The sequence below is a fragment of the Wolffia australiana genome, chromosome 11 (assembly GCF_029677425.1).
Source record: "Wolffia australiana isolate 7733 chromosome 11, ASM2967742v1".
Classification (NCBI taxonomy): domain Eukaryota; kingdom Viridiplantae; phylum Streptophyta; class Magnoliopsida; order Alismatales; family Araceae; genus Wolffia; species Wolffia australiana.
Window position 1 is genome coordinate 5155469 of NC_135845.1, and position 15957 is coordinate 5171425.

Below are 15957 nucleotides of genomic sequence, written 5' to 3' on the forward strand. Positions count from 1 at the left end.
AGAGAAACCATTATCCATAGCTAGGGTTTGACGGTCCCGGTCCGGTCCGGTTTTATGGCATGGACCTAAACCGTACCTGAAGTTCGGTCCGGTCTTGTTCGGTCCCGGTCCTGTTTGGTACCGAGGGTGGCGGAGGTGCAGGGGGGGGGACAGAGGTGTTGTGCATGCGAAGCAGCGTCAATGAGCTTTGGGGCGGGTCATGGAAAGGGAGATGGGGAGGGGAATGGGTAGTATGTGGGATAGGGTCCGGTCCGGTCCGGTTTTTTGGCATGGACCTTAACCTTACCTAAAGTTCGGTCCACTTCCGGTCCGGTCTTTTTTCAGTCCCGGTTCGGTCCGGTCCGACCGGTCCCCGGTCCAAAATGTCAAACCCTATCCATAGCTACCTTTCTGGACCTTCAAATTGACAGGTATATTAATTTTCATCATGAAAAAATTCTGAAGTATAATAAATTTTTCCCCTGCAATAAATGATGCTTGTAATCAACTTCTGCATCGCCTTTAACCTCAGTTTTCTCCTACAGATAGTGTCATTTATATATTTGTATCTCCATCATCTTCCAGCTACTCTAGGCATAAATCCTCACAAGATTTATCCTGTAGATTATCAAATTTATCATGTAATGAGATTCAATAAATTCAGCACATTAGTATTTAAGGCACAAAAAAATATGCCTATGAAGTGGCATAACCCCAGCTCCATCTATTCCACTGCTGTCTATAGACTACATACTCCTTCTAGCAGAAGCTTTGATCAGGCCTAGCAAAGGACATGGCTGGCAACTTTCCAAACCATTCCAGAGAACACATTTTCAAGCCTTTGATCTCCAATCTGCCCTAAAAAATTAAGAGAGTAATGTTTTTTCCATTTGTGATGCCAAAGCTAAATCTTTTTTCCTGTTATCTTGTCTTGTATTATCCTTTTGTTGATCCTAGAAACACCCCTTTCGCGCTTCACATGAAACTGCTATTTGCCTTCATCCTTATCTAACTTGGATAAAACTAATCAATTGTCCTCCATTTCAATCATTTCTATCAATCGTAAACACATAATAGCATATCAGCATGTATCTCCAACTAGCATGCTAATATTACATTACTTTTTATTCTTTTCTGCGAGTCAACATGCATTATTTTGTCAAAACAAGCAAGAAAAAATATCTCCAACCTTACGAGTTAACCTCTCCACTTCTGAGTGAATTGAGTATTTGAGTATTTGAGTGAATTGAGTATTTGAGTACCTTGAGATTCAAGAAAGGGTTCGGAGGATTGAATGACTGCCGTTGATATTAATCAAACGTTTTTAGTTTCAAAGAAATATTTATACCCACCCAATTCGAAATTAAAAAAAATATTCCAACGATGAAGTCGTCATTCGAGGGAATACTGAGAACGGCGTTTCTTTTCAATAAGCTGAAGTAAACTTGAAGAGGAGCTCTTTTAGTTGGCATGACGCGACAAGCTTGTGACCAACCAAACTGCACCAGAATCCAAAATACGTCAAAGCGACAACGTCCACGGCAAGCTTTAGGTGTATCGCAGTTCGGTGCAGAGTCGTTCCTCTCTCTCTCTCCCCTCTCTTTCTCTATCCATCTATCTCTCTATATCTATCTATCTCTCTTTCTCCCTCTTTATCTCCGTATATCTTTCTCCCTCTCTCTCTCTCTCTCTCCCTCTCTCTCTATCCATCTCTCTCCCTCACTCTCTATATCTCCCTATCTCCATCTCTATCTCTCTCTCACACAATTTCCATCTCTATCTCTCTCTCTCTTTATCTCCATCTCTATCTCTCTGTCTCCCTCTCTCTATCTCCATCTCTCTGTCTCCCTCTCTCTATCTCCATCTCTCTGTCTCCCTCTCTCTCTCCCTATCTCTCTCCCTCTCTTTCTATCTCTCTCTCTCCCTATCTCTCTCCCTCTCTTTCTCTCTCTCTCTCTCTCTCTCGATCGACCCATATACCAATACATCAATCAATCTATTTCGCATTTTCTATCTCTATCCCCCTCTAACTCCCTGTCTCTCCCATCTCTCTCTCTATCTACCTCTCTCTTTCTTTCCCCCTCATTCTCTCTCTCTATCTATCTTTATCTCTCTCTTATTCTTTCTCTCTCTCTCTTACTCTTTTTATCTCTTATTTTTCTCCCTCTATCTACCACATCGTTCTCTCTGTATCTACCTTCTCTCTCTCTCTCTCTTATTCTTTCTCGCTCTCTCTCTCTTACTCTTTTTATCTCTTATTCTTTCTCCCTCTATCTACCATCTCATTCTTTTATTCTTTCTCTCTCTCCATCTACCTTCTCTCTCTTATTCTTTCTCTGTCTCAATCTACCTTCTCTCTTTCTCTCAAAGTCTCAACCGCGGATACCCAAGAACTATAAGGTGCCCCACTATCCAAGTTTTGACTCCTCCAGAGAGATATGGAGATCGTCGATGAGGGAGAGAGAGAAACACAGGTGGCCATTCCGGCCCTGGCAGCCATGGGAGCAGTAAGAAGCCACAACTTCCTCACTGCAACCGACAAGGAAGCCTCCAACCCAAAACCGCGATTTGGAAGATCCCCAGATCTTAAAATTGACGTGCAGGATCGATCTTCTCCGGTTTTCAAGAGCAACCCACTTCCAATTTTCCTCAAGGTAAGTAAAACTTTGGGTTTGATCGTACATAGCGTAAGTTTAACTGTGATTTTACTATGGTTTTTCGTGATGAAAAGTTTGAAGACGTGGAGTACTCGGTGAGGCTTGTCTCGAGAGACCCGGTGAGGAATGTGAGGTGTCAGTTGAGCGCCCAGTGTGGGGGACAAAGGCAAATTCTGAGGGGTGTAACAGGGAGTGTTGGGCCGGGGGAGGTGTTGGCTTTGATGGGTCCGTCTGGTAGCGGCAAGACGACGCTGTTGAAGATCATCGCTGGACGCTTGACTGATAACATCAGGGGCAGCATCACTTATAATGATATTCCGTATAGCACCGCCCTTAAGAGAAGGCAATCTCTCTCTCTCTCTCTCTCTCTCTCTCTCTCTCTCTTTGAGTCTCTGTCTGTGTGTCTCTCTCTGGTTCTCTCTCTCTTTGAGTCTCTGTCTGTTTGTCTCTCTGGCTCTCTCTCTTTCTTTGAGTCTCTGTCTGTTTGTGTCTCTCTGTGGCTCTCTCTCTCTCTCTTTGAGTCTCTGTCTGTGTGTGTCTCTCTCTGGCTCTCTCTCTCTCTCTCTTTGAGTCTGTCTGTATGTCTCTCTCTCTGGCTCTCGCTCTCTCTCTCTCTCTCTCCCTTTGAGTGTCTCTCTCTGGCTCTCGCTCTCTGTCTCTCTCTCTTTGAGTCTCTGTCTGTGTGTGTCTCTCTCTGGCTCTCTCTCTCTCTCTTTGAGTCTCTGTCTGTGTGTGTGTCTCTCTGGCTCTCTCTGCTCTCTCTTTGAGTCTGTCTGTATGTCTCTCTCTCTGGCTCTCTCTCTCTATCTCTCTCTCTCTCCCGTTGAGTGTCTCTCTCTCTCTCTCTCTCTCTTTCTCTCTCTGTCTGTCTCTCTTTCTGTGTATGTCTCTCTCTCTCTCTCTCTCTCTCTCTTTGAATCTCGGTCTGTGTCTCTCTCTGGCTCTCGCTCTCTCTCTCTCTCTCTCTCTCTCTCTTTGTGTCTCTGTCTCTCTTTGTCTCTCTCTCTCTCTCTCTTTGAGTTTCTTTCTGTGTCTCTCTCTCTGGCTCTCGCTCTCTGACTGTCTCTCTTTCTGTGTGTGTGTCTCTCTCTCTGACTCTGATTGTCAGCCAGTCTGTCTCTCTCACTATCTCTGTTTTCATCACTCTGACTCTCTCTCTCTCTCTGTGACTCCCACTGTCCATCTCTTTGACTCTCTCTGTCTCTCTCTCCGAATTTCTGTCCCTCTCTATCTCTCTCTCAATGACTGTCTCTCTCCTTCTCTGACTCTCTCACTCTCTTCCTTTCTCTCTGCATTTCTATGTCTATCTCTATTCCAATATAGATCTAATAACAATGTAAACATGTGGAAGGCTATTCATAAAGCTATTGGGAGTAATTTTCATAAAAAAGTAACTAATTTTCTCCTATGTCTAATGATGAAAGCAGGATAGGATTTGTAACTCAAGAGGATATTCTCTTTCCCCAGCTGACTGTCCAGGAAACTCTAGTATTTGCAGCCTTTCTAAGGCTACCTACCAACATGACCCGCCAACAGAAGCTTGAAAGGGCCGAGTCAACCCTGAAGGAACTTGGTCTTGAGAGGTCTGCTCCTTTAAATTTCATCATTCAAAATATTATAATACTTTCAAATATCTGATTTCCATATATTTAAAGTCATCAAATTATACCATAATTGTTGATAATTTCTCTTGCATGGTGTTAGAATTTTTTCAAAGCTTAATTGTTGCTGTTGGTCTTTTTAGAATGATATCTAAGTAACATATTTTGGGAGCAAAAAAAAAAGGTTAATATTTCAAGATCAGATGAAAGATATTCTACAAATTTGTTAATTGCTTAAAAGCAATAGTGACTCGTATAATCCCAACCATTGAATAATGACGAAGAATCATCACTTTTTACCTTTTCTAGTTGAAAGTTTTTTAATCCTTGACGACTGTGATATTTTCACAAACAAAGACTCTCAGAAAGAAAAATATTATTTTAAACACTTCTTCCTTCAATTAAAAATAGCAAGAAAATGTCTCCTGGATCTCCTCAAGGGTTAAGTCTAACACAATTACTTTTTTCTTTTTAATCTCTCCTGAATTAGCTTTGTTAAGCATCATATACTGGGTTACATCTAAAGCCATACATGTTTCTCAAATTTTAGGTTCTCTTTAATTATTTTAATATATTTTTAAACTTTCTTCTTACAACTGACTTACCCGTTTATGTAAAGTAATGACAACAAGAAATTAATATTACAGGTGCCGAAACACAAGAATTGGAGGAGGATTTGTGAAAGGCGTGTCTGGAGGAGAAAAGAAGAGAACAAGCATTGGCTATGAAATCCTTGTTGATCCTTCGTTGCTCTTTCTTGATGAACCAACATCAGGCCTGGACTCTGCTTCTGCCAACCGCCTTCTTCAGGTTCTTAGGAGACTTGCCAAGGTATGCGGAAATAGTACACCAGAGAAGAACACTGATACTCTTGAGTGCAAATTTCAAGTAGATTTTAGGATATCATTGACAAGAACTCTTACTAATGACTAGACTTCAATTTATGTCATATAATTATAGAGTTTAAAACAAAAATAGTATGGAGAGTTCATTGTAAACATTCTATCTTGAGGGGTAACCTCTTGGGTACTTATGTAAAAAACAACCCTTTTTTCAATAATCATGGGCGCTATAAAAATTCTAATCCAAATCCTTGGCTAAAGGAGTAAGCCCCTTTATATAGGGAAGAGGAGAGACTTAAATCTCTCTACTCCATCCCAAGTTATCTTGTCAGTAAGAAGTTAAGAAGTTGAGAAAAAATAAAGTATTTAGTTAATAGTGCACACCTAAGTATACGGCAATCCTTCTATCATGAGGGGCAATCTTTCAAGTCAACGTATACAAACGAACATTTACTAAAGAGTGTTGAGGGCTAGACATTTGAATTTTAACAACCTTTTCTCAAGAATATTGAGACTATTGAAGTTATGTTCCACATCCAATACTGGAGGAATCTGACCCCTTTTTATAGGCAATAGGATATTATAATACCTCTCTATTCTATCCTAGGTTATCATGTCATTATAGAGTTAAGAACCTAAGAAAAAGTACTGTACATTGTTAATAGTGCATACCTGATTCTAAAATAAATATTGTATTGTGAGGACTACCTGTTTCTCTCATAGTGCAGGAACAACCATTTTCCTAAGGGTAATGGGTGCTCACTTATGTTAGACAACCTGACAGAAGGAATATGACCCCTTACATAAGGAAGAGGAGAGACATAATCTTCTTTACTCCATCCTAAATTATCCATCATTATTTTTGGGATGGTTTTTTTATGCTTTAAACATTTTTAAAATCCCATAATTTAGATCTCATAGTTTACATCATTAGTCACTTTAATTGGGATTTATATGATATCTTATAACCTACTATAATACATGCTATTGTGAACTTAGAAAATCAAACTTAACATTATTATCTCCAAGTGACTGTTTTGTGGGCCAAAAGTACTCTTACCACTGACTGGGCGTATTATTTTGTATGCACCTAATTAAATCTCGAAACTTAATTGAAACGTTTGAATCTTAAAATTAACAGAACTTATTCAATTAATAATGATGTATACGATAGCTTATAATCTAGAACAGCACATGTTATTCTTCACTAATGAATAAAACTCAAAATTATAAACTCTGATCCATTATTTTGCAGGCAGGAAGGACGATCATTACAACAATTCACCAGCCTTCTAGTAGGATATTTTACATGTTCGACAAGCTACTTCTGATATCAGAAGGGTATCCCATCTACATTGGACAAGCTTGCACCTCTATGCAGTACTTCTCTTCTTTGGGTTTTGTGCCTCAGCTGGCCATGAATCCGGCAGAATTCCTTCTTGATTTGGCTACTGGCCATGTTCAAGATATGAACATTCCAGAGGCAGTGAATAGTTCCTCTGACACGGATGAAATATCCAGGGACATCATAAAGGTACTAAAAACATAATGACGGAGAAATGAACTAAGATGAAAGTCTTGTAGATTTTAAAATCGTCTGATTTTTCCGTTTGATAATAAACCATTTGGCTTATTTTTACAAACTGAGACTCGATGAATGGATTTTCCATGTGTTCGTATAAAATATTGATGTAATGAGTTGGATATTCTTGGTTATATTATACGTTCGTCCAGTTTTAGTCGTCTAAGTTTTCCGTTCAAGAATAAGTCTAAATTCGACTTTTTTCTTTTAAAGTTTTGACAGGTAAAACATAATTTGGACGTGTTACAGATAATTTATTTTGTTTACGAAATCAATTGGAGCTTGAATTGATGTTTGGGTTATTTCTTTTTTATATTAAACGCTTGTCTGTCCTGTTTAAATCGTCTATTTTTTTCCTTACAAGAATAAGTCACTTGGTTTTTTTACAAGCTAAGACACGATAAATGGAATGTGTACGTGTTACAGATAAACAATAATATTTACGAAATGATTTTGAGCTTATCATGAAGTTTGGGTTATTTCTTTTTCATATGAAACGCTTGCCCTATTTAAATCATCTGTTCATTTTTCCTTTGAAGACTAACTCTTTTGGCTTTCTTTAGAGATAAATACTTCTGTTGGTTCAAAAAAGAAAGAGATAAATACTCGTGTTGTTTCAAAAAAGAAAGAGATAAATACTTGTGTTGTTTCAAAAAAGAAAGAGATAAATACTTGTGTTGTTTTAAAAAAGAGAGAGATAAATACTTGTGTTGTTTCAAAAAGAAAGAGATCAATACTTGTGTTGTTTCAACAAAGAAGAGACAAATACTTGGGTTTACAGAATAAGTTGGAGTTTTATCAAGAAGTTTGGGTTATTTCTTTTTCCTTAGTTTTCTGATGTTCAATTTGTACTTTTTTTAAGTTTCTGCAACGGAAGTATAAGAGCGAGTTAGAACCCGGGGAGAAAGAAGAGAATCACCGAAGAGCAAAGGCCCCCAGACATCTTCAACAGGCAGTCCAACTAAAGAAAGATTGGACAATGTCATGTATAGAACAGTTCATGGTACTTGCCAAGAGAACTTTTAGAGAAAGGTGTTCAGATTACTTGGACAAACTAAGACTGCTTCAAGCCATTGGCGTGGGAGTTCTCCTGGGTCTCCTTTGGTGGAAATCCAGGATAGACACTGAAGCCCACTTAAGAGATCAGGTAAAAAAAACTCAATTTTTATTTATTTTCTTGTTTCTAAGTATCATGTTGGCTTGGGCTATGTTGAAGTCTTGAAGATTTTTTAGTCATATTTTTTTATCTGAATGAAGTACCATCTCTAAATTTACCTTGACCTATGTGAAAGTCTTACAGATTTTTTCTCATATTTTTATTTTCATCAAGTACTACATCTAGATTTATCTTTACCAGTGTGGAACACATGGGTTTTTCCCTATCTTTTTTATTTTAATCAAGATCAGTCTCTGGACTTAACAAATATCAAAGTCTTAAAGCTTATATCCCGTCTTTTTTATTTCCATGAAGTACAATGTCTAGGCTTACCTTGACCTTGTCCCATGTCAAAGAACTAGTGTTTTTTTCCTATGTTTTTATTTTCACGAAAGTAAAAAGCATTTATGTTTACCTTGACCTTACTTAAATTATTTTAAGTTTTTTCTCCTTTTTTTTCTATTTTCATGAAGTACACTCTTTAGATTGACATATGCGACAGAATTGCATAATTTTCCTCATTTTTTTGTTTGAATGAAATTCAGTGTTTAGATTTTCCTTTACCTATGTGATATTTTGTTTAGCTTTTTTCTCATCTTTTATTTTCTTCAAGTACATTATTCTTGTATTCGAATCTAATAACTTCATCATCTTGATTCAGATAGGCCTGATGTTTTACATATGCATCTTCTGGACATCAGCATCAATCTTTGGGGCTGTATACGTCTTCCCATTTGAGAAGTCATGCCTTGTGAAAGAGAGGCAAGCAGACATGTACAGGCTAAGTGTGTACTACGTGTGCAGCACTCTTTGTGACATGGTGGCTCATGTGTTCTACCCAACCATATTCATGATCATCACATACTTCATGGCTGATCTCAAGAGAACAGCTCCTTGCTTCTTCTCCATGTTGGGAGCAGTTCTTCTCGTTGTGATCACCAGCCAGGTAAATTCTGAATTTCTGTCTCCATCATTTCATGTTATATTTTACTCTTTCATGGGTCATAGTTTTGGGTTTTCTTAAAAACTCTAAGGGCAAATGCAAACAACATAGTGATGATAAAAACTACGCATTTGATTTCTTCTGTTGCTTCCAAGTATTCGAACATTCTGATTTCTTGTTTTGGAACTGTTGTGAATATTTGATTAGGTTTAGGCTGAATAATCAATTTGTAATGTCATTTCGTTTTAGAATTTTGGTCTAGTGAATGATGAGGAGACAACCAGTTCATATAATTTGCCCTTAATCTCCCTGACATCTCTACTTTGGTCCAAATCTTGTCATAATTCAATTAGGGCATAAGATGAAAATCATTAATCTTCTCCTCCTAATACTATTCAAGGTTCTGACAACAAACATGGATTACACAAAAAAAACACAAATAGAAAGACAATCATTGCATATGATCTTCCTTTAAGCTCCCTAACATCTTTACTTTGGGCTAAATCTTGCATGTATTTAATTAGGGCATAAGATTCAAAACTATAATCGTCTCCTAATACTATTTAAAGGGTACAGACTAGAATCATCGATCATATGAAAAACACAAACAGAAAGACAAATCTATTTTAGATTTGACTTTAGTTTTTTCTGTGAAGGGTGCTGGGGAACTCTTCGGCGCAGCTGTTCTAAGCGTGAAGCGAGCTGGACTAATGGCGTCGCTGGTGCTCATGCTGTTCATCCTCACTGGCGGCTTCTACGTTCAAGTAATATTTTCAGTTTCTTCAATTTTCCTTCTAACTAATCTGTAAATTCACTAACCTATGAACTAAAATGAAGAATTTAAGCCTAGGCAAACAACACATAGAAGAATATCATGAATAAACTTCAAATTTTTTTTTGTGAAAACTTAGAAATCTTAATGTCATCTTTTTTACACTTAACGCAAAAACTTACATGTTAGAGTGTTACATACTTAATGTTTTATTCATCTCAACCATTGAAAAACACTTAAAAAGTGGAGGTTTTTACTCCAGTATTCCGATGACATCTCTTGGGAACGAGCATGAAACATGATGGCAAGAGCTTTAGGAGAAACCAAGGATGAAATTAAACGATTTTATTTAGAACAAACGGCATTAAGAATATGAGATTCTGATGCCCTGTTTCTTATTTTATGTGCAGAACATCCCTTTCTTCATGAGATGGCTCAAGTATGTCTCTTTCATGCATTATGGGTTCCGACTCATGCTAAAGGCGCAATATTCTGGAGAGGAGTTGTATGAATGTGATGGCCCAGGAGGTTGCAAAAAGCTTCAGAGTTCTCCCTCGTTCAACACTCTGAGCCTTGCTGGTGGCATGGAAGAGATGTGGATCCTTCTAGTCATGGCTCTTGGCTATCGCTTCTTGGCTCTCTTCTGTCTTCGCCGGAGGATCAGCGCCTGCTCTTCTTGATAATCCTGTCTGTCCCAATGAAAATCATCGTATACCCACCTGAGGAAAAGAAGTTTATCGTTATCCTTATCATCCAAAACTGAGGTTATTATCCATGATGAAATTCACCTTCGCGTAATGAGTAACTCCAAGAAAGAGAAGAGGTAATTTAGTGATAAGATAGATTCTTAGATAATCAAAGTGATTTTATTGTTATCCTTATAAATCCAAAAATCAGGTTATTATCCATGATGAAAATTCATCTTCGCGTAATGAGTAACTGCCAAGAAAGAGATGAGGTAATTTAGTGATAAGATACATTCTTAGAAAATCCAAGTAATTTTATCGTTATCCCTATAAATCCAAAACTGAGTTTATTATCCGTGATGAAATTCATGTTCATGTAGTAACTGCCAAGAAAGAGATGAGGTAATTTAGTGATAAGATAGATTCTTAGAGAATCAAAGTAATTTTATTGTTATCCTTATAGATCCAAAACTGAGGTTATTATCCGTGATGAAATTCATCTTCGCGTAATGAGTAGCTGCCAAGAAAGAGATGAGGTAATTTAGTGATAAGAAAGATTCTTAAATAATCAAAGTAATTTTATTGTTCTCCCTCTAAATCCAAAACTGAGGTTACTATCCGAGATGAAATTCATGTTCGTGTAGTAAGTAACTGCCAAGAAAGAGATGAGCTAATTTAGTGATAAGATAGATTCTTAGAGAATCAAAGTAATTTTATTGTTATCCCTATAAATCCAAAACTGAGGTTATTATACATGATGAAATTCATCTACGTGTAAGGAGTAACTCAAATAAAGAGATAATATAATTTTGTTATGAGATAGATGCCCAGAGAATGAAATTAATTTCATTGTTATCCTTATCATTCAAAACTTAGTTTATTTCCATGATAAAAGTCATGTTTGTGTAAAGCGTAACTCCAAGAATGATGAGGTAATTTTGTAATAAGACTTATGCGCAGACAATGAAAGTAATCTCATTGTTATCATTATCATTCAAAACTTACTTTATTATCCATGATGAAATTAATGTTCGTGTAATGAGCAACTCCAAGAAAGAGATGATGTAATTTAGTGATGAGATAGATGCTCAGAGAATCAAATTAATTTCATAGTTATCCTTATCATCCAGAAGTGAGGTTATTATCCTGAACTGAATTCATATTCGTGTCATGAGTCATTCAAAGAAGGAGATGAGATAATTTAATGATAAGATAGATGATTAGAGAATAAAAGGAATTCCATTCTTATCTTATCATCCTAAAGGTAGAGTTTATCTTCCATAATGAAACTCATATTTGTGTAATGAGTAACTCCAGGAAATATACAAGATAATTTAGTCATCAGATAGATGTTCAGAGAATATAATTAATTTTATTGTAATCTTATCATCCTAAACTTATAGTTTATAACTCACAATTGGATTGATTTTCATCTGATAAGTAACTCCCATGAAGTGATTCAATAATTTGTTGAGATAGGTGAAAAGAGAGAAAATATGCCCATGAGAATAAAATAATTTTTATACCCTATCATTTTCAACTTATAGCATACCCACAAGTGTGATCATCTTTTTGCAGTGAGTAGCTCCATGAAAATGACAACATAACTTAGTGAGAAGATAGCTTCTTAGAGAATGAAGATACCCACAATAAGAAATAAAATTTCATTGTATAATATCATCCTCAACTTTTAGTCTATTATGCACAAGTAAGTTCATCTTCGTGTAATGAGAAGCTCTAAGAAAATGATTCAATAACTTAGAGATGAGGTAGATACTTACAGAATAAATATTCCCAGAAGAAAATGAATTCATTGTTTTCCTATCATCCTCAACTTGTAGTTCATTATCCACGATTAAATTCATCTTATTGTAATGAGTAACTCAAAAAAGGGATGTGATAATTCAGTGATTAGATAGATGCGTAGAGAATGAATATGCCCCCAATAAGAAGATCAAGAAAAAAATTTTGATAGGCTATCCTCCTCAACTTGGAATCTATTATCCATGATTAAATTCATCTTAGTGTAATCAATAAATCCAAGAAAGTGCTAAAATAATATAGTGATTGCATTGATGTTTATAGAAGGAACATGCCCACAAGAAGAAAATAATTCATTGGTGTCCAATTGTCCTCAAATTAGAGTTCCCTATTTCGAATTCAATTCATCTTTATGTTATGAGAAGTTCCAGGAAAATGATAACATAATTTATTAGTAAGAAAGGTGCTTGGAAAATGAAAAGTATTTCATTGTTATTCTATCATCCTTAACTTAGAGTCTATTATACACAATTAAATTCATCTTGTGTAATAAATAACTCCAAGAATGTTATAAAATAATATTTTGATATGATAGATGCGTAGAAAATGAATATTCCAACAAGAAGAAAATAATTTCTTTGCTATCCTATCATCATCAGCTTAGAGGTAATGAGTGACTGCGAGAGAGTAATGTAATCAGTTAGTGATAAGATAGATGCTAAGATAATGAATGTGACTGCAAGAATAAAAGAATTTATAGCCACACTACAATCTTAACTTAGTTTTTTGTCACTATTAAAGTATCTTCATGTAAGGAGTAACCCCAAAAATGTGATAAATTAATTTAGTGATGAGATTGATGTTTAGAGAATGCATATTCCAATGAGAGCTGAATGGCTCGTGGTCAACTACTGCTGGGTTTTTGAGGTGTTCTATTTCATAAAATTTATGTCATTTTGGGTCAAAGGATAATTAGGATTGGTAGATGAAAGCTGGTCAAGCTGTAAGAAGGGGATGGTCTAAAAGTAAAATTTTGATTTGAAAGCTACGTATCATTCAACACTTTTTAAATTTCATTTACAAATTTATTAAGGGTTGGGTATATTTTTTTATCTTTTTTATAATCATGAAGTTAGATGTGAGAACTCTAATACTGAAGGAAGGTCAAAATTTAAAGTCAGCTCTCATGTTTCAAATCATACATCATAGCCTCATTAAAGGTTTTATGGATCAATATGTTATCAGTATTGTGGGCAGTAATAACGAGTCAAGAACTATGGAAAAAAAATAATTTTGACGAAATTTAAATCTTATGCATGTGTAAATTTTCATCAATCAAAATCACATTTCTGATTTCAAAGGCATCATAATGAAATTTCCAGAATTAATGTAGTTAAGTTACAATAGCTGATTTTCTAATATGATGTTGTGTACAAAAAACTCAAATTTGGGTGATGTAAGAATATGAAATTTATTCGTCTAGTTAAAAGCTTATATGAAATTAATGGAATCTCTCATTTAAGAAGGGTTCTTAAAAGTTAAGGTTGGATTGGGGTTTCGAAAATTGGTTTCTAAAGTGGTTTCAAAAAATGAGCATCTCTTTTCCCAGAAGAGACAAAATATGTAGTACAAAATTTTTAATAAAATAATTATATAGAGTTACATCAGGTCCCTCACTCAGCTTGCATGATTTTTAATTCTTCAAGCTTTCCAATTTTTTTAAAAAACATCTGATGCAGGATGATTAGGGGATGACAGGGTGATGTAGAGTGGCTAGAGGAGACGGGGACAGGGTGACGATGGGAACCGAATACTAGGATGAATAGGGGAGGGATGGGATAAAACGGACCACAAATCACACGATTGAATTTGAAGATTTAAATCCGGTGAAAATCATGATGGTGCAGCCCCTTTCCTCGTTGAGGGCGGGAGTACTGTCGTACAACCACCGCGGTGAAAAGAAAGCAACACGTTCAATAAATCCGAATGACGATCGCTAGAAGACTCAAAGACCTATTCAACTAGTCGCTTGACGATTCTAAATCCAATCATTGAACGCTCGAAGTACACTGAAAGAAGAACAAGGACACCAAAGAGTGTAGAAGTACCTCGGCACTAGATAGTGCGTGAAGAGACTGCGGGAAATTCTCAACGCATTGTTGGTGGGACGATTGACGTGCGCTTCGACAAGGTGTCGCGGATCCAACTGTATGCGCGGCCACAAGTGGCTGCGAGGGCATCCAGGGGCATGATGGGCGCGCGCGGGCGGTTGGGGGCTCGACGGGCACAAACAACTGGGGCGCGGCACGCATAGGCTGCCGAGGGGCGCGGGCGGCGGGCGCTGGCGGCGTGCGCGGCGTGGCGTGGCGCGAGGCGCCGGGAAAGGGCACGGGGGGTCGGGGCGCAGGGCAAGGGTGGTGGTCAGTCGATGGGTGGGCGGCAGGATTGGTCCTTCCTCGACGGCGGCGGCGGCTCGGGAGGGGACCACTAGGGCAAAATTTCTTTTTGAAGAAGAAAACTTCAATTCAAAAGAAAATTCACTAAGTGTTTCTTACAACTTTGGCCTACATATAGGCCTTGGAGGAAAGAGAAAATACGAGAAACAAAATAAAGTAGACAGGGTGTTATCGTGTCACGTCAAAGGGAAGTTCTAGATCTGGCATTGACGACGTGTCATGATGCGGGACTTGTCGTGTGTAAGTGGAGACGCGTCTGATGCTGACACGTCTGATGCTGGTGCGTTGACTTAGTCGTTATCAAGGCTGTTCTTCAGTTGATGTTGGGGATGAGTCAGGATGCGGGGCATCTCGGATGAAGGTGGCGGTGCATCCAATGAAGATGGGTTGACGTTTTTGCCACCAACATCATTACATATAATTTTATCTTCAGATATTTTAAAACTTGTGACTAAACATAAGTTTATTCATGAAGACTATCTTATGTTCTAGCTATTAAAATTTAAGATATGGATATTATTTGGTACATTGAGTTTTAAGAGTTAGGGCTACATAATCTAAATAACTACACCATTTTATCATTATTGAAAATTTTCTCTGAATTTTTCCTATCTGTGATACATTAGTATTTGCTATATGAGTTTTTTTCATTGCAAACTCAAGGGGGGGGGACACAAACGAGCTGCTGTCACGCGAGGTCTCCACCACAACATGAAGCAATATCACTATTGCATCTTTTTCCTTTATGTCCTAAGCATGGCTGAGTGGGGTCTGTGTGTAATTGGAATATTTACACTCGCTCCACACCTATGAACTCTTCTAAATATTCAACCTTTACTTATATAAAAAAAACCTGGGTGACATCCATGGCACGATTCGATCGGCCTACGAGCAAAACCCTTGGGCTGGTCGTACCCGATGATAACTTGCAAATTATATTACATTACATATATGTGTTTTATTGGCCATATTTGCATGTTATCATACATAAATGGACATAAATGACTTGCACTCTGATTTTATGATTGTTTTTAATTTTTGAGTAATTTTTACATGGTATTTAACCTCAGTGCATTGAAGAAATATTTTTTTGCAGGGCATAAAGACTTGGCTAGAGGTCGTTGAGGGTTTTAGTAAATTTTCTGGAATTTTCCATATTTTATATGCTTTTTTACCATTATATAGCCAAGAAATGAATTGTAGAATCAAAAGAATATGTTTTATGAATTATTTAGTATTTTAAAATGATATCTTTTATTAATTTTGTGGCATCCACATCATTCGCCCGAAAACTCGAGCGAATGATTGGACGTGTTAAACGAGTACTTTACTATTGGCTCATCATGGCATTGCAATGCGGGATGCCATAATGAGCGAATCATTGTTCAACGATCACTATGCGTGGACGACGAGGAAAAAGGTATGTTTTGTTTCTTTTTATTATCTTTTACGTGTAATAAATGCATGCAAAGAATCAATCTCCGCATGCATTTATAAAGTGGGAATATGCCTCGTACACGCA

The 15957-nt window shown here is 37.1% G+C and overlaps 1 protein-coding gene across 1 annotated transcript; it reads left to right on the plus strand.

Annotated features, from left to right (window-relative positions):
• Positions 1-2290: 2290 nt before the first annotated feature.
• ABCG26 (ABC-2 type transporter family protein) lies at positions 2291-10330 on the plus strand. Its single transcript, XM_078583528.1, has 9 exons — positions 2291-2633; positions 2711-2979; positions 4064-4219; positions 4885-5068; positions 6335-6613; positions 7524-7808; positions 8479-8763; positions 9417-9524; positions 9943-10330. Exons 1-9 carry the CDS (start codon positions 2418-2420, stop codon positions 10210-10212), a joined length of 2052 nt encoding a protein of 683 aa, XP_078439654.1. The 5' UTR covers positions 2291-2417; the 3' UTR covers positions 10213-10330.
• Positions 10331-15957: the final 5627 nt, after the last annotated feature.

What these genes read in the sequence shown, in the direction of transcription:
- ABCG26 (XM_078583528.1), top strand. Translation starts at nt 2,418, where the DNA reads ATGGAGATCGTCGATGAGGGAGAGAGAGAAACACAGGTGGCCATTCCG. An exon ending in TATCCAGGGACATCATAAAG is followed by an intron (nt 6,614 to 7,523) that starts GTACTAAAAACA and finishes ACTTTTTTTAAG; the next exon opens with TTTCTGCAACGGAAGTATAA. An exon ending in CTGGCGGCTTCTACGTTCAA is followed by an intron (nt 9,525 to 9,942) that starts GTAATATTTTCA and finishes TTTTATGTGCAG; the next exon opens with AACATCCCTTTCTTCATGAG.